The sequence below is a fragment of the Pholcus phalangioides genome, unplaced genomic scaffold (assembly GCF_987345545.1).
Source record: "Pholcus phalangioides strain wild (caught in Gottingen) unplaced genomic scaffold, Ppha-v1.0 ptg000017l_1, whole genome shotgun sequence".
NCBI classification, from domain to species: domain Eukaryota; kingdom Metazoa; phylum Arthropoda; class Arachnida; order Araneae; family Pholcidae; genus Pholcus; species Pholcus phalangioides.
Window position 1 is genome coordinate 11,245,317 of NW_028301610.1, and position 26,267 is coordinate 11,271,583.

At 32.0% G+C, this 26,267-nt stretch overlaps 1 protein-coding gene across 2 annotated transcripts in view; it reads right to left on the reverse strand.

Moving 5' to 3' along the window:
• Window positions 1–25,063, reverse strand: part of LOC149072370 (uncharacterized) — a 38,278-nt gene extending 13,215 nt beyond the window's left edge. The window contains exons 1-10 of one of the 2 annotated variants that reach the window (XM_089247079.1): window positions 24,935–25,063; window positions 17,500–17,589; window positions 14,547–14,690; window positions 14,241–14,452; window positions 13,796–13,951; window positions 12,393–12,509; window positions 11,972–12,094; window positions 10,995–11,123; window positions 8,791–8,959; window positions 1,015–1,200 (exon numbers count right to left, since the gene is read on the reverse strand). In XM_089247079.1, the coding sequence (XP_089103205.1) occupies window positions 1,015–1,200; window positions 8,791–8,959; window positions 10,995–11,123; window positions 11,972–12,094; window positions 12,393–12,509; window positions 13,796–13,951; window positions 14,241–14,452; window positions 14,547–14,690; window positions 17,500–17,548 (1,285 nt within the window). In that variant the 5' untranslated portion in view covers window positions 17,549–17,589; window positions 24,935–25,063. The remainder of the gene's footprint in view (window positions 1–1,014; window positions 1,201–8,790; window positions 8,960–10,994; window positions 11,124–11,971; window positions 12,095–12,392; window positions 12,510–13,795; window positions 13,952–14,240; window positions 14,453–14,546; window positions 14,691–17,499; window positions 17,590–24,934) is intronic. The other variant, XM_089247080.1, reaches the window with a different exon arrangement.
• Between the last annotated feature and the right edge of the window lie 1,204 nt (window positions 25,064–26,267).

Consider the following 26,267-nt stretch of genomic DNA (forward strand, 5'->3'; position numbering starts at 1 on the left):
TCTGAAACCTCCCTAAACTAACTCTGCAGGTGCATCCACTGAAAATGCATCCTGCACATGAAAAACTGCTAAACACACTATTGATCTGTATTAATCCAGTTCCACACCGGTCCCGTTACGTATCAAAGTGCTATGACAAGTCGCAGTAATAGGCTCAAATCAGATCAGAAGAGCCTAGAGCAATGTTAAACGGAGTGAGGTGCAAGTGATTTAACACTTTGTTCCACATGGGACATAGACTAGTACCCGACTAATCTTTGTGCCAAACAGCGATCTGCGTCAAAAAAAAAAGCTGTCTAAATAGAATAAGCATGAATGAGCCAATTTCTTTACATACCGCATTATTTTTTATACCGTGGACAAAAAAAAAAAGAAAAGATCGGAGCTGGTAAAGTAAAAAAAAATAGAGGAAATTGCTTATACAAGAGCCAAAAACATTGTGTCAGACTAGAAACAGTACAAGATTTTTTGAGTCCGACAGCCAGCAAGAACACTGTTTGCCCGTGCAGGGGGAAAACCCAGTAAATAGTGCGTATAATGCAAGAAGATTATCAGAAGCACTCATTTTCATTGGATTTGGTGCAAATGCACAGGGATTATGCACACCTTGTAGTAAGAGAACTGTTTCAACGCAGCTCTTGCATCCCTGCTTATACTGCTTGCCAGCTAGAACAATTAAGATTAATGCAGTGTATATGTGCATGTCTTTTTCAATTCAACCTATGTTGAATGCTGTTGTTTTATTCAATACATAATAAATATTTTTTACACACACACAGCTATAAGTACTAATAGTACTAGTAATTTCATTGATGTATTTTAACATCATTATATTGATTATATTGATTGAACATTATATTAGTAACATTTTACACTCTTATAACAATTATGTTATAAACCAGGCTTTCATTATAACACCCAACATTCAGCCCCTATTAGTTATAACAAGGTTCTAATGTATGTATTTAAACAATTAGAAATTTTAATGAAATTCATGACAAAAAGTCAACTAACTGGAATTTCTTCCTCCTCTACCTCTGGACTGTTGATCATTAGTGCGAAATCTTTTTCCTGGCGGACCAACAGCTCCTATTCCTTCCTCGTTATATTTTCGGACTAATTCTTCTGCCTTTTCCTTTGGTAATTCAGTGAAAATCACTTCGTTGAAAACATCACACACTTCTGGTAATTTGAAATTTGCTACAGTGACAAAAAATACATGAATACAATATTTTTTTAGCATACTATCCATAGATGCACTAAAGGGAAAAATGGTTATTCTTAATATACTGCTAGAGATTTTAAACAAAAACTTCATATATAGTTTGATTCAACTGCCAATTTCAGTTACACTATATGTGTGCATGTTTTAAATCTCTCAGCATAGAAAAAAACAGCCAAGAGTAGTTATAACAGCAAAATATTATGTTGCACAATAATACACTACAACCTGGAAAAGTCCTGGCTGAGCAGCTACTTGTGCGAATAAAAGTCACTCAATCAAGTAATTTAATAATTCCAAATTAGGTATAAAGTGAAAATCCTATATAAGGAGATACCCCTAAAACTATAAAAGTAATGCTAGATAATTAAAACTAGATAATTATATATTACTCACTGGTCTAATATATTTTACAGTGTTTGTATATACCATCAATAACATGAGTTACAGTTATTTATGTCAGGCCTTGACAAATCAAAAAAAATATTTAGGTCCCAGCCTAATTTTTCAAAAGCCAAGCATGGTATTTTGCTTAAGAAAAATGGTCTTAATGTTTTCTGTCACTTTTCTTATGTTAAAAGATGTAGCGTAATGATAGCGAAAAGTTTTGTGTCCCCCCTCTCAGACTTCAATTTAGCAACCACATTTAGAAAATTTTAGACACCAATACCAATTTTCTAGCCACCATGGCGACCCGGCACCTGGGATTTGTCCAACCTTGATAGATGTATAGGCGTTTCACTGTATATTGTTACTTTCATAACGCTTTCAACTATGGCTTAAAATCTGATCCCTAACAAAGACATTTTCTTCCAATATATTCTAATTTTCTTTAAATATTTATTGCATCGAAAATAAATTTTTAATCGTTTGCTGGCTCCCCCACATGCATCCCTGACACCAATATGTGTTAGGAGGCCGAGCTGATGGGGGTCAGAGTTTTTCTGACTTCTGCTGACAAGGGCGAGGATGGGGTCAAAAATAGCTAAAACTCAGCTGACACAATACTTGAATGACCCTTAAGTGTGTCTATATGCCTTTACTTTTGATATATATATGATCCGCCTGTAATAGCAAAGCTACAATGGCATGCCTGATAAAAACAGTATACCTGTGTGTGACTCTTGCCTCCATTTCCTGAGGTCCCTACCTCAATTCACATTGAGGAGAAAGAGTATGAAACGTTCTGACTACAACATAAGGCCATTTATAGTGTACAAAAGAACCATTTCTAATAACATGATTTCCAGGATATTTATCCAATAGACGTTCATAGCTAATTACTTTCCTTTCCTTCAGAAAATGGGAGATATACAGTCAAGTCAACTTGTGTTTTCTTGCTGAAAATCAACTTTCTTGTCTACCAACATGGCTGTTTGAAATAAGTGTAACGTGATGCACTTGGACCTTAGCATGTACATAAGTGCTTGCATGCAATTGTTTACAAATATTTTATTTTCTAACACTTTATATACATTTTTATTGCAACTGCTTACATCATAACAAAATTAATGATTTTTCTCATTCCTCCAAATACAGAATTATTTTAAGGTAATTTTTTATCATTCAATATAATGACCACAATATAACATTTGTTTTAAATGGAACGATAAGGGTTGTTATAACGAGCATAGACTATTACATTTTACTGACAAACTTTTGGGCACGCGCTCACTATTCAACCTCACATTTATTATTTATACAGTAGAACCTCTCAATAACAGACACCCATGGGACCAAATATTTTGTCCGCTAATGGGTAAATATGATAAACAGTGGAACCCTGTTCATACATCTTTCACACATTTATACGACGTTTGGCTCTTCGGTTATAACTGATTCCAATACATTTTAATGTTAAGCTATGTTAATGTGGAAATGAAACATTGGTTGCTAAAGTTTTATTAAATTTCGCTACATTTATCACTTCTACCGGCGATTATGCAGAATTCAGAAATAAATATGGAAACATTTATAACCTTTCTTCTCTTAATTGGCATAGTGAAGAAAAAGGTCAAAATAATTGGCTTAGTGAATTAATTTTTCCCATTCATGATATGTGTACTACACATATTTTGAAATAAAAATTAAGTTAAAATAAGTGAGAAGATAAAACATTCATAACAGCATTATCAGTCTTATAATGTTGACTGTCTGTACATGTATCAACAAGCAAAACCAACATTTATTTTTATGGGCATTGTATATTATTTTTATCATGTATTTTTATTTTTTATAATTGCATTTTTAATTAGGTTACTGTATTTTTGAAATATATGACATCATATTTGTTATGGACATCTTTTTCTCAGCTACCTCGTTGGGCATTTTGCCTGTTGTGGCGTTGTATTAGTAATTTCATTCAAATTCACCATCCTGGGGCTATAATCATGTTCAATAAATTAAGTAATAAATTGAAGTTTTATCATATTTACCAATACAAGCTTGGAATTAAAACATAATCTTCATTGAGTATGATAAATTCTTGGTTTACGACCAATAATTAATTAGAGTTTGCTCGATTTTACTTTCCGCTACCAAGAGTGTCTGCTAACGAAGAGTGAAGTACATTAAAGCCCTATTCCATGGGACCAGGGATCAGAAAAGTGTCCGTTAATGGGAAGTGTCCATTAGGGAGGGTTCCACTGTATATAGCTATCAGCATGCTTAAATTATTGAAATTTTCAAAGTGTATATATATATCAGCTTTAAATCCGTCTAAATTAAGCAGTTATAACAGTTACAGCATTTTATTTATATTTTTGCATAATATTTAAGTTACAATCAGCAAAAACGTTGTAGAACCAGTACTCTTGCACAGTTTAAAATATTCACAGAGACAGTAAGAATAAAGCATAAAATTCATATATGTACAAATCATGATATAACACTAGAAAATAAACACCAACATGATTCTCATTCTGATATATATAGTTATAGATGAAAATTAAAGATTGTTTGCATGTTTCAAAGCTCCCAGTTTAAATTTAAACTAAAAGTAGTTATAACAGCAAAATGGGTTTTTTTTCTGCAGAATATTTTAGTTACAATCAGCAAAAATACTGAAGAACCAGTACTTGTGCAATTCAAATCAACGTGACAGTAAAAACATAGTAATAAAAAGCACTAAATACATACATGTACAAGCGCATTATATAACAAACTAAAAAATCAACAATAATGATTCTCATTCTGTTATTTAGTTTTATATGGAAATAAAAAATAAGGGTGAACCTACACGCTCCCACTATTCCATAGCTGCCAACTTTTGAAGATGAAAATTAGGGTGATTTGTGAGCAGACCCGTATTTTATACTAAAACCACGCCCTAATAAATACAAAAGGGATTTTTCCAAATAAAATAGGGATTTTCCACTCATTAAAGTTAGAACGTAGAAAATAAAATCCCTACTCAAAAATTGAAGTCAAATAAAATAGATTTTACACACATGGAAGTTAAACCCTTGGGAATAAAATCCCTACGTAAAAAACAAGTGAAATTACAGACCGAAACTTCAATGGTGAAGGAAAAAAAGGGTCAATTTTTGAAGAACACTGACTTTTTGTGACGCTTGATGTTTTTTTTTTTATTTCACATGCATGATGATGTCAGACTTTCCACCATGACCGATGTTTATGTCTGTAACACAACTTGTGCAAAAAAAAAAAGTCTGTACTTTTCTGCAACGTTTGATGAAAAGAAATTCATTCGAGCATAAATATCTTCAAAATTGAATATTTTTTTTCTTATTAGTATTCATGTTTTGCTATCACACATATGTAACTTCAACAAAAGAGGAAGTTTTGACCACATGCGCGCCACTATAATCTTCAATTATTATCCAGGACTATTGGCTGCTAAGCTATTTCCCTGCACGATAAGACAAACACCTTTTCTTGTTACCAGAGGGTTTGTAAAACTTCCTTATATAAAAAAGGAATTTCCCACTATTCCCCCATTTACAACGTGTGGCATCATTTCGAAAGAGGAAAAAAAAACAGGAGCAAAAAACCCACACGAAATTCTTTAGGGATTGTTTTTAGAAGTGGGGATTCTTTAGGGACAAGTACGGATTTTTTGTGATTTTCATAAAAATTTCGGAGATTCAAGAACTTTTCGGGAGATGAAGCTAAAATTCAGGAGACTTGGCAGCTATGCTATTCATAGTCCTTCAGTGGTTTGTTGGGATTTCCCATCCATGTGTACAGCTATCACAAAATATTTCATTGCAAGCCAAGCAAGGCACACCAAACCAGCATCTCTACTGCCAGACCGACATCAGTCAAACCATGCAGTGAATAGTTATTCCTTTTTACCCATTAATTTCCCCATTAGGCTTGTGCATCACTGGGCATTCCACTCACCTAAAAGAAATGAGCCTGGTTGAGGTTTTCCAAAGATTGAGAACCACTGCACTAGACAGATGCCAAACTTGGGAGGACCCAGCAACAATGGATTCAACAAATGAGCATTGCATTGCATCTCATTGATTTTGTATTGATATTGCTGAAGTTAAAACTAGATTGTGTGTGTTAAGGGGGGAGAAAAAATGGGTAGCACATGACAAATTTGCGAAGCAAAACTACAACAAACAGTGGTCAGTGAGCTTATGAGCTTATGTAGATGAAGCCTAAGGGTTCTATTTGTCATGTTTGCATGTTTTAAATCTTTCAGTCTAAATTGAAACTAAAAGTAGTTATAACAGCAAATGTTTATATTTGCACAATATTTTAGTTACAATCAACAAAATTGCTGAAGAACCAGTACTTGTGCAATTTGAAATATTAAATGAGACAGTAAGAATTATCCAATAAAGCATAAAATACATATAATAAGGCATAAATAAATAAAATATTTATGTGCCAGCTAAATTTCTTAGAAGCCAAGAATGATTTCAATCTCACAGAAAAGGGTCCTAAATAATATTTTGACCTTTCTACGACTTAATATCATTTACCTACGTCAAAAGGCACACTGCCATGAAATCAGAAAACTTTATGTGCCAATACTGGTTTTACAATTGACATATATGTTAAAAAAACATGATATAAGACTATAAAATCAACAATCGTGATTCTCATTCTGATATTTAGTTTTAGATCAAAATAAAAAAATAAGGGTGCGTCTACACGCACGCTATGTGTTGTTCTTGAGCGGTTTGGTGGGAGTTCCCATCCATGTGTAAGGCTGTCACAAAATAGAGGATGGTCCAGAAGTCCAGACATGATTTGAAAAAAAATATTTTAAAAAATCTATTGAAGATAGAGGCAAATGCCATGAAGAGCATATGAAAGAGAATGTTTGTTTTTTTTCTATTCACTACAAAATTCCAACATGCACACTTTTGGTGAAGCAGAGTATGTCAAACCTACATAGCATTTCTTGCCATGTTATTTGTAACATCGGTGTTACAAAGAATAGAAGTAAAAGAACTTTTTTTATAATTTATTGATTTTATTTCTGTTGGACTGCTGCCACCAAACAAATTGAGAGTTTGTGAATTTTATTAATTTTTCATATCTGTGCTTGCATAAAATTCTATGCAGTCCAGAAGTTCCGACCTGTTTAGAAAAAATATTTAAAAAACGACGCTGTGTGTTAAAGATAGAGATAAAAAGTTTTAAGCATTCAAAAGAGAAAGTTTAAAAGTTCTGTTTAAAAGTTTAACCTCTATTCATTTCATTACTTTCATTTTTTGTAACGCCCATTACAAATTACATAGCAAGAAATGCTACATAGGCTTGACATCCTCCCATGTCATTAAAAGTGTGTGTGTGTATGCATGCATGCAAAACTTTTGTAGTATATAGAAAAAAACCTTTGAAACCTTCTCTTTCATATGCTTCAAACTGTTTATCTTTAAAATATTTTTTTCAAATCGTGTCACATGGTTACATTGAAGATGAAAGTAAAAACTACTTGTTACTCTTTGAAAGTAAAAAAAAAATTTAAGGCTTTTTCAAGCAAAATTTAGAAATTCAACGACATTCATATCGTGGTTGATGATTTTTTTCAAAAAATGAAATTAATTACATTATAATTCATATTCAATATTTCAATCATGTTTTTCACAAAAACATCCCTTTATTTCCCATATTTTCAACAAAGCTTATTTGAATTTTTATTTGTTACTGAGATCAAGTATTAAAATTATCTCCCAACTCTATATTATGATAATTATGACCTTAAATGATGAATATTCATCTTGCATATTTTAACATTTATTGCCATATTACACAATTTTTTTAAATATTGAATTTATTTAAATTCACTGCTTAAATACAGGGTTGGCAGATTTTTGACGCAACAGCAGTTTTTGACAGTTTAAACTGCAGTTTACAACAACTGTCACGTCAGAAAACCTTTGTCAAACTGACTGTCAAAAACCTCAAATATTGCTTTTCAATATAGGAATTCCCACTGGAAATACACACATTAACTGCATGTAATTTTTAAAGTGACTAGAATGTAATTTTTAGTGACAAAGAATAAATATTTAATATGATTGTAAAATATTTTTGAACTCTACAGAATCATTTTGGACAGTATGTTTTTTTTCTTATAAAATAAACAATTTGAATAAAGCATAGCATAAACACTAAAGGGAAAAGCATGGAATGATTTGACATTCTCTTATTTAAGATGATTCTTGACCTTCCAAAATTTCATTAACTACTTATATAAGTGCATTGATATAAACCATCTGCTATACTCTTTTTACAACAGATGAGTGTTTAAAACCGTTTATTACATCATATATATAATATTGACTTCTGTTATTAAATTTTCTAGATAATCACAGATTCTTAAAAAGATACTCTTATTGTGCATAACATTGAAATATATCTAGCAATCAAAATACTAAATTGTAGGATTAAAATATTATTTAATTTGACAATGCTAGCTTGTATATGATGTTTAAGAAACTCCTGTTTCTTATCCTTAGCCAAACTTAGTTATTCTTACTTTTGCACAATGATATGGTATATTTACTAGCATTTATAATGCAATGGTTTCTCAATTGGAGCTGTATTTAAACGTGCAAAACAAATGTTTTGGGTATCAAGTCCTGTCAGGTCTGCTTTGGTTGAAAATACTCTCTGAATTTATAGAACCTGAGCTAAGAAATTTTTAGGAGAAAATAAGTGAGTTTAATTAGTGCATTAACAGATGCTGCATGAGAATTTTTATATGGAATAAAATTTTGGGCAGATCAGAAAATTTAAAATATCAAAATAGATATTTTTTCTCAGTAATTATAATTCCAAATATAAAACCCTTTAATCTACATAAGTGTTTTGTTATTTAACATATCTATACAGGAACGTGTTAACAACAATCATGATTGGAAGATATCAAAAATCATGAAATGGTACAACTCCCAGAAAAATCATAAAAAAAAGACTGAACAATCTTTCTTGATTAAAAATATGCTTGGCTCCTAAGAAACTTCACTAGCACTAAAATTTTTACATGATTTGTCAAGCCCTACAGTACATGATTCATGACTATTAGAGAATTTATAAAACACAAATGTGTAAGAAAGAAAATTGCATGGGAATATTACCTTTCATTTCTAGAACGGCACTATCAGGAACTTCTTTTCCTTCTACCTTCTCTCTTTTGTCGCATCTGCGTTTGAATTCTTCATCTGTAGGCACTACCACAACAGCTTTACGTATGAAGCCATCAAAATTTTTCATTTTTCGTCTTTGAGCAGATGGGTACACATTTGTCTATAAAACGCGATGCCAAATAAAATTTACTCAAAAAGGAAAATACCTAATTTTACACATGCAAAATTTAAAAAAAAATTATAACACGTATACAGATACATCATAAGTATAGTAGAACTTCGATTATGCAAGGTAAGAGGAGGGAACCAAAGATAACCAAAAATCGTAGTTAAGTTGCCAAGAATAGGTTAGTCAGATGTCCTAGATATTTTACTAATAAATACCATGTCCCAAAAAAAGGCTTTCAGGAACATGCTTTTTCCTTTACACATCAGCAATCAAAAAAAAAATTCAACAAAAAATATTTGAAATTTCAATTGGCAGAACTTGTTTCATTACAAAACTTAAAGCTACCCATGTGCTTTTTAGTCTCAAACACTCTTGCATTAGCATCTGTACTGTTTTCTTAAGATGTTAAAAAAATTGTTTACACTGCATCATAGTTCAAACGTGAATACTGTATATATCTTTACATGGTTACAGTATAGGATGACTAGCTCGGTAGTGTCTAAAAACAATGGATCTCTGTAAATGCCCTTCTTCCTTTCAAACTGGACATGGCCTAAGCTCAATTGCCAAAAGGCAATTTCAGCCATTTTATGCATAAGGGGCCATTCAAGTATTACGTAAGCAGATTTTTAGCCATTTTTGACCCCCCCCCCCCCCGTCAGCAGCTTAGAATATTTCATATCTTCAAAAAGGGTGGTTGACGTAAGTAACCTTCAAACCCCCCCCTCCCCCGTTGTCCTCAAAAGTCAGCAAATCCGAAACCCGCTCGATGCTGACATAATACTTGAATGACCCCCTACGAACTGGACCATGACAGACTTATCTTTTAAAAATAAATAATACAGATATGATAATATGACAAAGTATGCAACACAAAGTATAAAAAAAAGATTAAAAGATCTATTTACAATATTTTAAGGATATGACATTTAATTTTACAAATACCACAACAGACGAAATACCATGAAAAAGGTGGCTGAAAAAAGATACCAATAAAAAATATGGATGTAGGATATATATCACAGATGCTATAGTGCATCAAATACCTGAAATTTTGGAAAAGAACGTATAAAAATTTGGTTCACACGTCCTCTGGGATGCATTCTTTTAGTTCCAAGAAGAAAAAGCAGAGAGGAAAACCTCCCAACTTTTTCCCCCTTTCTTCTTTTCAGTCTATCATGATCTCGCGACTTTGAAAAAGTAGTTTTACAACTTCGTATACTGTACTGTATTGGATTGATTATTATTTATTTAGCTATTTTCAATTTATCCCAATATGCTTGATTTTTTTTTTTTTTTTTTTGGTCGGCTGAAGTTGGTTTTCTGTGGTTCCCAACTTCAAGGCGCAAATGCGAGCCGATCTCCCCGTTAAAAAGTCTCGCCACAGAGAGCAACAGTCCTACAACGAAAAATCATTCAATCATAACACTTCACTCATAGTTTGAAAAACTGGTGGCAGATGACAGCACTACACATAACAAGCATTACAGAGAAACAAAAAAAAAAACTTCACGTCAGGTTTCACTACACGTACACGCACATTCCCGCATGTACCGATTCGTTGGGGGTTCCGCGGGGTGCATGTGTGGTGTAGCAGTAGTAGGTAGGGCTCGTAGGTAGGGTAAAAAAAAAAAAAAAAGGGCTCGGGGATCCATGATGTTCTTAAGTCAGCCACCTCGTTGGGCAATTTGCCTGTTGTGGTGTTGTATTTGTATAAATTTATGTTTTCAACAGCTGAAGTAAGAACAGTGATTAAACCATGGGTCCAGAGTCACTTGGTCAGACCTTCATTGAATAAAGCATGGAAATGGGCCTACAAAATTACCTAATAGTAACCACTGAAAAAAGTGTCTTATAGGCAGATAAGGTATCAACCAATGGAAGTTATCCTTCTCTTTCTTTGGTTGTATGCTCATATTCTCTAGGGATATTTAATAACTCATTTTTAAACATCAGACTTTAATAGACACCGTTATGAGTTCAGTCATATCCATTTACGGCTAACTACGGTAAAAAAAATACATACCTGATCAAGGATGTAATTCCTCCTCAATTTTGATCCAATATCAAAGAGTTTATTCAAGCATTTTGTAGCCATTTGAATAAGTACATCCCAACGTCCATGGTAGTTTCTTTTACGAGGTAATCCCATTACCTGTTCAAGAACACAAAATTTGAAATTTATGGTAAATTCAAGTACAGGATTAGAGAGAAATAAGTCCTCCATTTCAGAGAGCTCGGGAGTAAATTCTACTGCTCCAAATGGGACAAAATCTGTACAACAGATGATTCAAATGATGCACTTGTCATTTAGTTCAGTAGAATCTCAATAATCCAAGCAATTATAATCTGTTAATATTAACAAAAAATATTTTACAAACAATTATAGCACAAAAAATTAATTTTAAGACTTTTTCAAACCTCATAAACTATAAAAAAAGAGAAAATTGACAAAAATTATGCAAATAAGCTATTAAAAGATCAAAATATCAAGTTGCTTTATATTGTTGCTTATATATGGTTAGCAAGTCTAACTTGCAGAGCAGAAGGGAGCAGTATAATAAGAAAACTACTGAACACCCTTGTAAAAATAACTTGGTTCACTCTACATGTTTTACGATTCAGTCAACATCAAAATAATTTAGTAGGTTTCTACGGAAAATTGTTTAATTCATTCTAGAAAATGATCAAATTTCTAAATAAATTTCATAAAACACTAAAAAGCAATATAAAATACAACACAATAATATAATAAAATATATATAGTATAAATAATGCCATAAACAAACATACAATACCATAATGTTTTAAAATTAACTTGAAATGCTAACTTAAATGATGAGAGAGAGGATGACTATCGTTTTGGATGATTTACAGACGGTCTGTTTGCAAATTTATTCTTTTTGTATGACTTTAAAACGGAACCTATCCAAAATGACACTTGCTTCTGCCTCCGTGGTATAAACTGAATAAAAAATACTCACAACAGAAATATGAACTTACTTTCATTTTGTCAATTATATTGTTTGTTCCCAAAACATTATACTTTTTCTCTGGGTTTTTTGAAACATATTCAGCAGCCCATGTACTTTTTCCGGCACCAGGGAGACCACACATCATTATCATCTATAAAATAGGTAAAAATTTAAAAAAAACCAGTAATACAAAACTCACTAACACATGTATGAGAGCTAATTCATTATAATTCATAATTTTTTAGAACTACAGTAGATCCCTGCTTATAACACGTTCCCACTTAGAACATCTTCCACTTGATAGGACTCGTTTTCAAGTGCCTAACTCTTATTAATACTCATCAAGATTTCAAAGCGTATTTCAGCTATGTGTTATCATGGCGGTTTTTTGAAAGAGGTTATGAACAGGATCCACTGTACATGAAAAAAACTACAGTAATATGGCGCACTTCACAATCTTCACGTCTTTCTGGAGCTCTTGTCCCCCTTTCCTTGGATTCAAGAGGAATTAATCCTATGAATTTGTAATCTTGAAATGCATCTGGTAAATTGAAATATGGTTTCTCCTATAAAAAAAAGGAGAGAGAGAACCAAACATTAATATTGGCCCACCTGTACTTAAAATTTAAAAGAAAAGTAAAGTTAAACCCACTTTAATGAGCATAATCATTATACCACAGAGTGATTTTTTTTTTTTAAGTATTCTAACTCCTTTTTTTTTTTTAATTTATAATATGCAAAAAGATGGAAATACTACAAAAAAACTAATGCATATCAAAAATATACAAATAAGGACATATTAACAATCAATAACACATAGCCAACAGCTAGCTAAACAAATAATGAACATGTTCAAAAACCTTTAAAATATGTTTTGACCGACCTGTTATTGTCTAAATGATATGGTATAAAAATTTTCCAGGAAATCCAAATTGCATCAAAACAGTTAATTTCCGTAATATCTTTAATTATATTTTATTTAATACATAACTGAAGGGATTAAAGAAATTTATTTTCAGTAAAACAAAATTTCAGACACAATTTTTTTTTTTAAATTCACTTTGATAGTACCAGTGTGTGTACCAAATAATGTGTGTCAAAGGCAAATTCAAGGGAATTTGAGATACATCTTTTGAGATTAATATAATCCACATTCTCAGAAAAATAACTGAAGCATAAAAAAATGTTTCACAGAAAAACTGCAGCTGCAATGTTTTCTATGCCACAAAGAATTTTCATTCACAAACTAAAATTTAAATAAAATTGAATGTTTCCAACATAGTTTTCTCAGTGTTTTTCTAAACTCTGTGTTTTGCTCACTCACACACTATCAGTTTATATTCAAAAGAGCATACGTCAAGCTTTACCCCAGCAGTTCTCAAACTTTTGCCATCCACGGCTCCCTTGCTTATCTGCAGCTTTCCAGAATAGTCTTCAATGCCATTAAGTGGTTCACACATCAAATAAGGATAGCAAAACAATGTTTCCTTTAGTTTTGTTATCAGTGTGGATTTGGCTAAGAGGTCATCAATAATCAAAACAAAAAAGTTTAAGTAGTAATGGAAAATTGTTAAAAGGTTTCAGCTTCAAATTAAGCATTACTTTTTTTCTTTTGTGGGTAAAGTTATGTAGGCCATGGATTTATTACAAGAGATGACAGTACATGAAAATTAAACAGGTTTTTTTCCTCTCCATATTTAAAAGCCTCTCTTTTTCTAGTCGATGCATTGCTTTTATCTCACCTCAGAGAAAGCAGTTTTAAAGTAAAAAAAATTAATCTTAAAAAAAGTGAAAAAATTAAAAAAACATTTACATGCATTCTACAACCCAAACTCATGAAAAATGACCTTACTTTTTGTCCAAAATTTACTTCAAATGAGCAATTTTTCGTCAACACATGAGGATAAAGTGCATTGCCTTTAAGTTGGTGTTTGTTAACTTTAAATGCCCAACCAAGAAATCTGCCATTTTTTGCAAATCCGATTTCTATTGGGTCTGAATCCATGTTCTGAAAAATAATGCCCAGAGATTATCATTTTAAATATACTTGAAGAAAAATAAACTAACAATGTGTAAAAACATTGTAGTAACTATTCATCATATAAATCAGAGATAGGACAAATAGTTTTGATTGTATCAACATAAAAAGGGGTCATTATGACCTGGAAAAGTTAAAAGAAACATTATTTTCGAACATTTTCTCTAGGAAAAAATGTTTGTCCCATCTCTGTGATGGAAATTATTTCCTATATTTTTATTTGAAACATAATAAATTACAGATACAAATTCATTTTTACCAACAAAGACAAAATGACATCATTTTGTTCAAATGGCATGCCATAATCCTTGAACTGACAATTCGTAGATATTTTGCCGGTGCCACCATAACCATATGAAAGAGGCTCTTCACCCAGTTGCATTGAGGTACATTTCTCAGCAGAGAAACCAACTCTAATAACATGCGGGCTAGGTTCATCAACAGGTAGATGAGAAACATCAAGATACTCTGCTACCTGAATAAATAACACATAATTCAAGTCTACGGTCATCTGCAAATACATTGCTAGAAACACTTGAATGATACAAAGCTGTTTTTAAACTACCTACCTTTGTCTCAAAGCATATCTTCCCTTTATGGATACCATGGGTAGCTCTTGCCCCAGCCCACATGAAAGCAAAACCTTCATTAGTAAGTGGATGAGCAGAAAAACCTGCTGCGTCAATTACCAGATTTAAATCTGAATCATCTGAGAAAACAAGAACAATTTACTTCACATTTTTGCACATTTAAAAAAAACTACAAACTGCACAAGATAAAATGTCTTATACATGATGACAGCAAAGTTCTAAATTAAACAAAATACAGTGAAACTTCTTTAAGATTACCATTCAATATTCCGTAAATTTTTAAAAATGTTTTCTTTGTCCGTATCCTAGGTTCAACACCGGATAACTGGCATGTATCTCAGTTTCATTAACTAGTTCAATGGTGCTCAAACTTTTCAGTACACAGGCCAAATATGTGGTATTCTGCGGGCCAGGAATTTGTATGTATTTTGTGACCATATGACTTGCATCTTACGGGACATTTCTATAATTGTGGATGCATTTTTTTTTTTATAAAATACCATTTTCTCTCTTATTTTCAATGAGACTTACTTGAACTGTTGAAATCAAGAATTAAGACTTTTTAATTACTTAGTCATAATTACAAGAATTACAGAAGACTGGATGTTGTGAAGATATTTATTATTTGAGATGTTAATTTTTTAAGGAAGGAAAAAACTCATCTGTGCCTCTACCGGGAGTCGAACCCGGGTCCCTCGATTGCCGGACGAGTGCTCTGACCACTAAGCTACAGAGGAGATAGAGATTTTCCTTCGCTAGAGCGTATATATGCCGAACGGAACCGTGCAATGGACGGTGAAACCGATCAGCTAATAGCTCATGGACGACGAGTTACCAGAGGGCTATATATATGACATGAATGTTGCTCTCCACTTGTTAATACAAGAATTACAGAAGACTGGATGTTGTGAAGATATTTATTATTTGAGATGTTAATTTTTTAAGGAAGGAAAAAACAGAGCACTCGTCCGGCAATCGAGGGACCCGGGTTCGACTCCCGGTAGAGGCAGATATAGAGTTTTTTCCTTCCTTAAAAAATTAACATCTCAAATAATAAATATCTTCACAACATCCAGTCTTCTGTAATTCTTGTATTAACAAGTGGAGAGCGACATTCATGTCATAGTCATAATTAATTTTTGTCATATATAAACATATTTTTTTCACATATTTATCAAACGTGTTTTTTTTTATGAATTATAAATTTTCACCCACTGCGTCTTGCGGAATCTGCCACTGGCAATTTTTCAGCAATTTTAGCATTTGTTGGCAAAACTTCATTGGATTTTAACAATTTTTTGGCTATATTGGCAATTTTACATGCATCTGACAATTTTTTAGTGATAATTTGCGATATCACGTACGGATCTCGATTTTCCATTTCCCATATTCTCTCATGAAGGAAATATATATTCATTGTATTAAGGGCAGGGTTGGACAGTTTCTTCCGAAGCAGAAAAAACTGGCCGGAAGATCTCATGCAGATAGTCACTCACAATGATTAAAAAAACATTACAAAAGCCACCACAGGCAAAATGTCTACCCAACAAGGTAGCTGAGAAAAAGATGTCCATAACAAATATGGATGTCATATATTTCTAAATACACCAACCCAATTAAAAATGCAAATATGAAAAGTAGAGACACTATAAATGATAAAATATTATACAATGCCCATAAAAAATATTTATGGTTGTCTTATTCTAAGTAGAGATGTAAAATTCTTAATAATCATCTTTAGGAGAATATGCTCTGGAAGGACTACTATTATAAATAACTTGAGAATATTTGAGAATATGCTCTGGAAGGACTACTATTATAAATAACTTGAGAATATTCTCATTATTCTTGATGAGAATATTCTCCTGTTATTTATAATATCCTTGAAAATATTCTTATTATTTTTGAAGAGAATATTCTCCTGTTATTTATAATATAAATATATATAATATCCTTGAAAATATTCTTTGGAAGGACTATTTTTTAAAATTACTGGGGAATATTCTTATTGAAAATAAGAATTATTCTGAAGTTATTTATAATAGTCCTTCTCCAGAGAATATTCCCAAGAATATTTGTAATAACACATGCATTATAATAAATAATTTCTATAAATAACTTAAGAATAATTCTTATTTTCGATAAAAATATTCTCTAGTAATTTATAAAAGTATTCCTTCGAGAATATCCTTGAGAATATTCTGTCCCCGTCAAGAAGAAAGGAACATTGAAGTTTGCAGCCCACAATATTAAAGTTTAAAAGCAAGAAAATGAAACCAACATGGCTGAATTGCACAACTTGCAAAGAAATGCGAGTGATACAGAATTTAAGTGTATGAAGAAAACAGTTCTGTATCTTCTTAGAATGAAGATGATTGTATAAGAATAACTTCCTTTGTCAATCAACTTTAAGTTTTACTCTTTGAACTAATTTCTGAAAATGTATCTAATTTAAAATAACTTTTTAAGGTTTTAATCTAAAGGTTTCTAAAATTTTTATATAACCAAACTTTTAAAACCTCTCATCATGACCAGGAGAATATTCTCGAACTAAAAGTTGTCATTGGGGGTGATTATACCAAAAATTGTTTTGTTGTAAATGTTTCAGGCAATGAAAAAACTGATTTATGTTTCATAATATAAAAAAAATGAGTAAAAGAATTTAATTTTTTAAAAGAAAAATGAATATTCTTGCTTATTCTCTAATATTTACATCCAAGAGAATATTCTTTTGGAATATTTTCTAAATATGTTAGAGATGTTACGGAATTATATAGGGTGAGAATATTCTCACCTCACATTTCTAATTCTAAGTATGGATAGTCCCTCCATTTACCCTAACATGTGTGATTATCATATTTCTTTTTAAATGTGTCAATTGTGTTAGAATTTACTACGTCTGTCCTCAGATAACATGCAAAAACTTACATAGATCCAGCGTTACTGCATCACTTTCTTCTTTTTTCTCTACCTTCATACTGGAACTCTAATGTTAGGATCAGATCAAATAATCAATTCCTGTAAGTAAGTACAGCAAATAAACAAAATTATAAGGGATAAACAAAAATATAACAGACATAAACATGAGGAAGCAAAGTCAGCGGTTCCCCCTTTAAAACACACTGCTGGATAGGACGCAAAGTACAAGTATTAAACGAAATTGCTATTTTCACTTTCAAAAGTGCAAAATACCAAAATCTACGAAAAAGTTGAATATAAGTTTCTAATTTATTTATAAAATTGACAAATTCCACATTTTATTCGCACCTATTTCATAAATGCAATAGGCACTCACTAATCCGGTGCATACCAAACCAGTGCGCTGTATTATCGAAATAGCCGATACTGGAAGTCAATTGAAAAAGCCACAACAGGAAAATATGAAAACTAGAAACTATATATAATAAAATATTACACAATGAATATAAAAAATATTTGTGGTTGTCTTATTCTAAGTATGCATAGCCTCTCTATTTACCCCAACATGTGTGCTTATCATATTTCTTTTTAAATGTGTCAATTTTGTGTTAGTATTTACTACATTGGATTAGAATTCTAGAATTCGGAAAAAATTCAAAAACGGTATTTATACTTTACCCTGGGAGAGACATACCAACAGTTCAAAGAGAAATATCCTACTATCAAAATTGGCCGAAATAAATTTTGTTCCCTTCGTCCCCCCCCCCCCAGCTAATCTTTGTTTATGTGTATATCATGAAAACATTCAATTGCTGCTGAATGCTTGCTATTTTCTTCCAAGTAACATATCAGAATTTCTCCCACTTGTTGTGTGCTCTGATATTTCAGCAAAATGCATGCTCCAGACTTGTAATAACTGTGAAAACTTGAAGTTCAAAGAACTTCTTTCATTACATTTTCCAAGAAATGAAGCAAATGATATCGTGTATAAGCAATGGGTCAAAGATGAAGGAGAGAAATTGACCAGGGAGAAGCTTTCAAGCTCATTAGAATAAGTGATTTACAAATTAGAAAGCAAAAGCTTTCCCAATTTTTAGAGCATGAATATGTTCTTCGTACTAAAGCAAGGCGCACCTGAAGTACCTAAAATCCAATGTGTGTTCAAGAGAACGGGCTTTTCATCCACATGGATTTTAGTGAAAACTATACATTTTTCTAAAAGATTTATTTTAATTATATTTTAATTTATATTAAAAATTAAAATAACAATTATTCTCAAGTTATTTATCAAGATTATTTATTATAATACATGTTATTACATATATTCTTGATAATACTCTCTGGAAAGATTTCGGTAACTAAAGAATATTCTCATCGAGGCGAATATTAGAGAACATTCTCTGGAAGGACTATTATTAATAACTTCAAAATAATTCTTATTATTTTCTATAAGAATATTCCCCAGTAGTTTATGAAAGTAGTCCTTCCAGAGAATATTCTCAAGGATATTATGTGTAACTATATTACAAATAACTGGAGAATATTCTTATCAAGAACTTATAAGAATATTCATTCAAGGTTCATTCCAACCCGTGATATAAGAGCCAAAAGAGAGCACTCCGGGTTACACACATCTTGCTCTTTAATGGTAGTCGTCTACAATTTCTGGATTTTCCCATTGTCTTCATCTTTTTTTAATGTGATATCTTTTGGCAATTTACCACAATTGTCATTTTCTTTCAAAAAAGGAATTATACAATTATAGTTCCAAAAATGTCAAACACAGATAACGAACAAGCAGGGTTGGTTTTAACCAAGTGGTTTTCTTAAAAAAAACCACTGTTTTTTTTCAAAAAATCAAATAAAAGTTGCCTAAATATCATTTTTTTGCCTTGAAAAATATCATATTGGTTCATTATTAGCCAAAATGCTTCATTTTTACCACATTTTATATCCTTGGGGTACATTCTGATGGTATATCTTTAAATGACATAAGATTTTATAAGTGGTTTTTTTCAAAAAGTCTCATAAAAGTGGCCAGAATATATATAGATTTTTCATATGAAGTATCTTAGTCATTTAAAGTTATATATAAAAGCCAAAATTTCTCATTTTTACAACATTTTTTAACCTTTGGCTACATTCCGATGCTCTATCTTAAGCAAATTCATGAATAAGGAGTGCATCACACATCTAAATGTAGTGGTGTATTATATCTCACAGGGTTTCTTTTTCTATTCACAAAGAAGCAGCAACAGTAGTGACACCATCATGCTAGGGGCAGATGGTCCTATAATCCAATAAAGACACCAGCTGTCCTTAAAGGACAAAGACTAGTGTATTAGTAGTTACATTACCTCATGTACATTTTCATTTTCTTTCCCATAAGAAGTAACATCTCCTACTGTATATCTCCCAGTCTTAATATTCAATAGTTGTTTTTTTATACTTTCACATACACACTGTTAATCAAGGTTCTACTGTATAGTAGTAACAGATTTATGAAAAATAATCAGCTATATACAGGGTGATAATAATTTAAGTTTTGATTCCAAAACTATACAATATGTACTGATCAGAATGACTTGAAAATTTGCATGGATACTCCTGAAGCAATGGAAGTTTCTTTCACAAAGAAAAAGTGCAAAATGTGCAAGTAGATGATGCTGTACTTGGCCAGCAGTATAATCTATTTTGTGCAACCACATCATTTCGGCACTTTCACAGCATCAGTGTGTAGATAGAACTTCTATCAAGATGCACATTGCAATACCAGCAAAGTAGCTGCTGAAGACCCATTTTGACAGGATGCATGTTAACCCTTGCAACTTCTGGCTGTGGGGGCACCTCAAAATGTTATGAACAGTGGTCAGATTGCAAACTTTGGTGAATTGCAATCTCCAGCACCTACAAAGCAGAATGTTTTGCGATGTTCTGCAACGAGCCCTCAGCTGACTGAAAATGTTCTGCAGTAAAAATTCACATATACATAATAGCGCTTTTCTACACTTTTTTTAAAATTCTTCCAGATTGTTCTTGAACAGCACTGGTTGTTCTGCGACGTACTTCGCACATTTCGGCATATTCTGCTTTGGGGTCCAGCACATTCCCTATATGTTAGAAGTTCCTCAGGAATATTAATTGGGGGGGGGGGCACGTTTGGTTTAATAAAGCTGAATTGCAAGCACATCCACATTATGGCCATGGCATACTCCGATTCTGTTGTTGAACAAGAATTTTTGTGCTTTCAACCTCATAGCCAGAACACGCGGTGGACAACATATTTAACATTTCTTAAGTAAGTTGTAGTTATTTGTTCAATTACTTCGTTTTTTGTGATGTTTCCATGAATTATGAAATCGTGAAATGCTATAATTAAGGTATCATTTTGCCATGACCGGCTATCGTTTCCATTCTGCGAGCAAATTTCCCACATGTTGTGTGATGTCATTAATTTTACATTTTTAAGTATTTTTCTCCCTTTATCAAATAAAATTGAGTTTTTTCGGGAATATTCATATCAATTTTCAAGTCATCCTGACAATCGTTCTTTTTTTACAGTGTTTTGAAATCAGAACCTTAGTTATAATCACCCTGTATATCGTAAATCATTGTTAATTAATCTGCATTATTTATGCTTCATTAAAGACATATTCACCTAATTTTTATTACTTTTTGCAAAATAGCTTCCTAATTAAGTATACTGGAGAACTAACTGGAGAACTGGAGAACTGCAGAAGTAACTGGAGAAAAACCTTTATATATTATATGATTAATAATAACATTAAAAGAATTTTCAAACACACAGTAATCCATTGAGTTAAGCAAAAAATAATTAAATTGCAAAAGTTGGTTTTTGTTAAAATGTAAGAAATATTTATTGATTAATTAGCATGGGAATAGTGTTAATTACATTAATAAACATTTTATTTCAGTTAATTATTACAAGTTTGAATGATTTTTCAGAAATTTCATTGTTTTTAATGTTAATACTATTTGAAACAAAAAACCGGTTTAAACCAAAAAAACCCAGTTTTTTGGTTTTTTTACCAACCCTGATGGTAACCATTATGTCAGTTAATATATAAGTTGTCACACTTTTCTTGCTATATATGTTAATCTTAATGCATGCGCCTGACAAATGGCAACTTTCTGGCCTCTCTCAATGTTTCCTTCACTTTGGCGCCTCATTAGCAAATTTATCACAAATCAATTGAAACGTATTGATATTCAATTTTATAGAATAATTTTCTACAGTTTGCAAAAATACGAAGTTCTTATTCCCAGCAGGAAATTAAATTTATTTGTGCTGACATTGACACAATATTTATTAATTAGCACTTTTTTAATAATTTAGTGTAAAAATTACACTTTACACGTGTATAAACCGAATGATATAATGAAGCTACATAGGGTAAATTCGGTAAACAAAAATAAGATTAGGCCAATTATTGTCCGATTTAGAGATTCCGGGATGCGAGATGAATGGATCGAAGCTAGCCGAAGCAAGAAAGGACTAAATGCAAGTGAAATCGATGAATGTTATGGTGACTCAAAGCTATTCATAAATGAACATCTTACTAAGACTCTTAAAGACCTTTTTTATCACATTTGGAAGTTCAAGAAGGATAACGATTTTGACTTTGCGTGGGTGAGAAACGGCAAGGTCTTACTGAGGAAAAGGCAGGGTGAAAAACTTTATCATATTCATAACATAAATGACTTGGATAAAATTAATCAACAGCAAAATTCCCAGGAATAAATAATGTAAGTATCAATTCACCTTGCCTTGAAACATTCAATGATTTAGTGAGTTTTTCAAACAGTCCTGAAACTTTCAATATACAGCACGTAAATATTAGAAGTGCCCGTGAACATTTTAACAATTTGATACATTTAGAATGGTTAGTAGTTCCATTTGATATTGTATTACTGTCTGAAATTCGAATCAAAGATCATGAAACTGATCTGTACAATATTTCTGGTTATAATAGCTTTTTTTGAATGTCGAAATAGATCAGGCAGCGTTATTGCATATGTAAATAACAAATATTCATTTTTAAATACTGCCTTGAATATGAATAGAGCTGAAGGCTTATATTTGTACAGTGAAATGTTAGATATATGCATAATTTTAATTTACAGATCGCATGATTTTTCTCGAATGGATTACACCAATGAGTTCAGATCAATTATTAGCAATTTAAGGTATCAAAACATTATCTATACTGGAGATATTAATGTAGATATATTGAAGTCAGACATGGACAGGTGATGAGTACATGAGTCATGTCGGAATTTGGTTATTTATCGTACATAAATACACTGGTACAGGTGCTGTATAATCCAGACCGCCGAGGACGCTGTAAGTTGCCAATGCCGGCGATCTCAGTTCTGCCGATCGGCGTCCACACTTATTTTGCCGGGTTGTCATTGTACTTTCTAGAAGCTTCTATTACCCATCCATTACAGATGACGCTTAAAGCGCAAGCGATTCAAACGGATAACAGCGTTTTTTTCCCTTTGTGCAGTAGCGCCGTTGTCTTGGATTATTCCTGATTACCTTTCGCTAGTTGTTTTTAGCGTGTCTTTTCAAACGTTTGAAGGAAGTACCCGTTTGAACAGCCATTTAGTTTTTTTCATTCAGAGCGTTAGGATTACACGAACTGGATTACATTTTCGTCAACTGGTAAGGCTGTATCCTTTTTATTTATTTTTCTTAGTAATATTCGTTATTTTATTTAATTTTCGTTATTTATTTAAAAGAATCTGGATACCCGGAAAAAGTCCGGGTTATATTTTTTTATACCTAGAATATACTTATTTATACAACATGCAGGACCATTGTTTATTTAAATATACTATTATATTTTATGTTTCATAATATTTTCCATATTTTAACGAGTTTTTATTATTGTTTTCCATGCTGGCGATTTTTTTTCAGCGTCCGTAGTGTCTAACGGCCTTGGCAACTTTTGATCGGGTCGTCTGACATGTTTGGCGCCGAAAAAAAAGTCGCCAGAAATCGCCAATCTCTGGATTATACAGCACCTGTTCCAAACGAAATCCTTCAGATTGTGAAAAGTAAAATAATTACAAAAGCTATAACAGTTAATAATCCAAGAGACGCGCTGGAAATGGAACAACGGCTGTTTAGAATTTTTGAAAAAATGTGAACAAAAGAAAAATCCCGTTTAGCAAAGCCAGCGAAATCTGGTATCACCCAGGAAAAACTGGAAAGATGTTAAAAAATACGGCAACCCAGAGAACCATTATGGCGACTTATCGCGAGGAAAAGGTCGCCAAAGTCGTGGCGGACCATACTGCATCTGTTCCGAAGAGGGATCCTCCATATTAATTCCTATAATTTACAGTTGCAGCTGGAAGCCTTTGTTCTGGAATTATAGAAAGGTTTTTCATCTTTCCCCTTGTTTGATTTTTAGACTGAAAAATTTAAATATGTTCCACAATGGTGAAGAAACTAATTTATTTGTGGAAATGCTTTGAGATATGAAAGGGTAATGAATATATATTCTCATAGCCTAGTTTGATTGATGTGACAGCCCAGCAGTTGAGAAATAACACTAATTCATAAAGCAGTAAACAGAAATTTCACGTTTCTTATTCCAAAATTTTACAACAATCTGCAATCTGACATTCTTGACTGCACTTCATTATTCGAATTAAAAAAGAGGTTTTCAAATAATTTTTGCTCTCCATGAATGACATTGAGAGAGAAAACTATTTTTAATATTACCATTTCAATTCAGCTATCGAAAAAAAAGGAAAACATCACTCGAAAATTTATGAATCTCACCTTCCATTTTTGCCATTATTTTAATACTGATTATTTGCTCCATTTATCTCATATCAATGAAAAAATCAATCATCTTAATTAAAATAAATGTGATATTGTGTCTGCGTCCATATGTATTGTATTATGCATAGATTTCTGTCTCTCCTGTATTTCTTAATTTTTAGTTGGTCACACAATCCCTAGAATGGATTTTCTTTGTATAATGTAAGTTTTGTTAATGTGAATAAAAAAAATTGAAATTGAATGTGGAAATGAATTCGTGATTAATACAACAAAACATCATTCCACACATGATAGGGTATAAATATAAAAATAGAATCATACACAATAGGTCAAATTTAGTCTTTTTTTTTAATAACTCTTATTTCAGCAATCTTAGAATTCCCAATTCATAGTCACAACTCCAACAATTAAATTCCTATACGATCACTGAAAATAAATTTTTCCTATAAATCAAACACATAGTACATAATTAAATAATTATCACTGAAATATACAAAATTTCTTAAGCCTAATTGCTTTCACCATTCAAAGCCGGCAAACAGTCACACTGATCACGTTTCTTACAAGATCAAACTAAAAGTACTATTAAAGCAATGAAATCATCAAATGGCATTTGTTACTCACCTCTCAAAATTTACTTTGAAAGCAGTCAAATTTAATTGCAACAAATTAAAATTAAATCTATGTTTTAAACAGCGTACAAAGGAACAAAGCTTCACCACCGCACTCACTCACTCACTGAAATGAGGCGCACTAATACATTCTACAACATGAATAATGTCAAAAATATTAATAAAAATTTAGGACCCGATACACGAATATCACTAATTTTTTTAAATGACTTTTATTTTTTTAAATTTAGTAAAGATTGACTTACAAAAATTTATGAATCAATAAAATGATTATTAAAATGCGAAAAGAGGAAGAACTATGTTTTGATAGCGGAGGTGGATATGGGTCTTTTCTTACTTGCGCGACGGCTGGTTTCAATGCCAAACTTTACATGAGTTCCTAAGTACCTTAAAATGATAACAGATGGCAGCAGTAGAGACTATGGAAGCTGATTGTTAAAAATCGATTGTTATTTTTTCTCAGTAATGTTCTGGCAGTAACGGTTTTTACGCGAAGCCTACTTGAATTTTTATTCTTTATTGAAATTTTTCAACGCATATAAATTATATTATAATTGCAACTATAAACAAGATTAATCTCCCGCATCTGTCTTCGTAAACTTTTTCTCATGGAATTCATTTTAATATCCACCGCAATTTACAATGCTGCTTCATTTCCCGCCATATTGCCTTTCCCGTAATTTCAGCAATATTTGGCAACTTTGTTCAGTTTTGGCAAAGTCCTGTATTTCTCTCGAAAAAATATGGTCAGCGTAATTATGCACATTGTGCTTTTGAAATGAGACAATATTTTATTGAGAAAATGAGTTACCATACGTCACGTATTTTGTTTAAAAAAAACCGTTCCCTTTTTTTATTCTTAGCGAGTTTTTCACAGCCTTAATTGAATGTTTGAGATTTGAAAAAAATTTCTTTGAAAAGTTTTTTTACAACGCACTATAAAATAGCATTTATCCTCAGAATTGTATCTTGAACGTTTTATTTAGTGAAATTCATTTAATCCAGCAATGGTTCATTTCCCGCCATTGTGATTTTTCTGTAACTTACTTTTGGCGCCATTTTTTTTCCATGAGGAAATATAGCGAGGTTTCACTATAGTGATAATTAATCACTACACAACTGGAGTTACCATACAACCCGTATTTCCCACAACAGTCCCGCCTTTCTGGCGACTGTCGGTTTATCAGTTTTTTACACAGGAAGCCCATTTGAATTTTTAGTCTTTATTGAAGTCAAAGATTGAAAATATTTTTCAACACGTAAAAAAAAAAAAAAAAAAATCACAATTGCAAAAATATTTATCCCCACATTAGTGGGTGAACGTT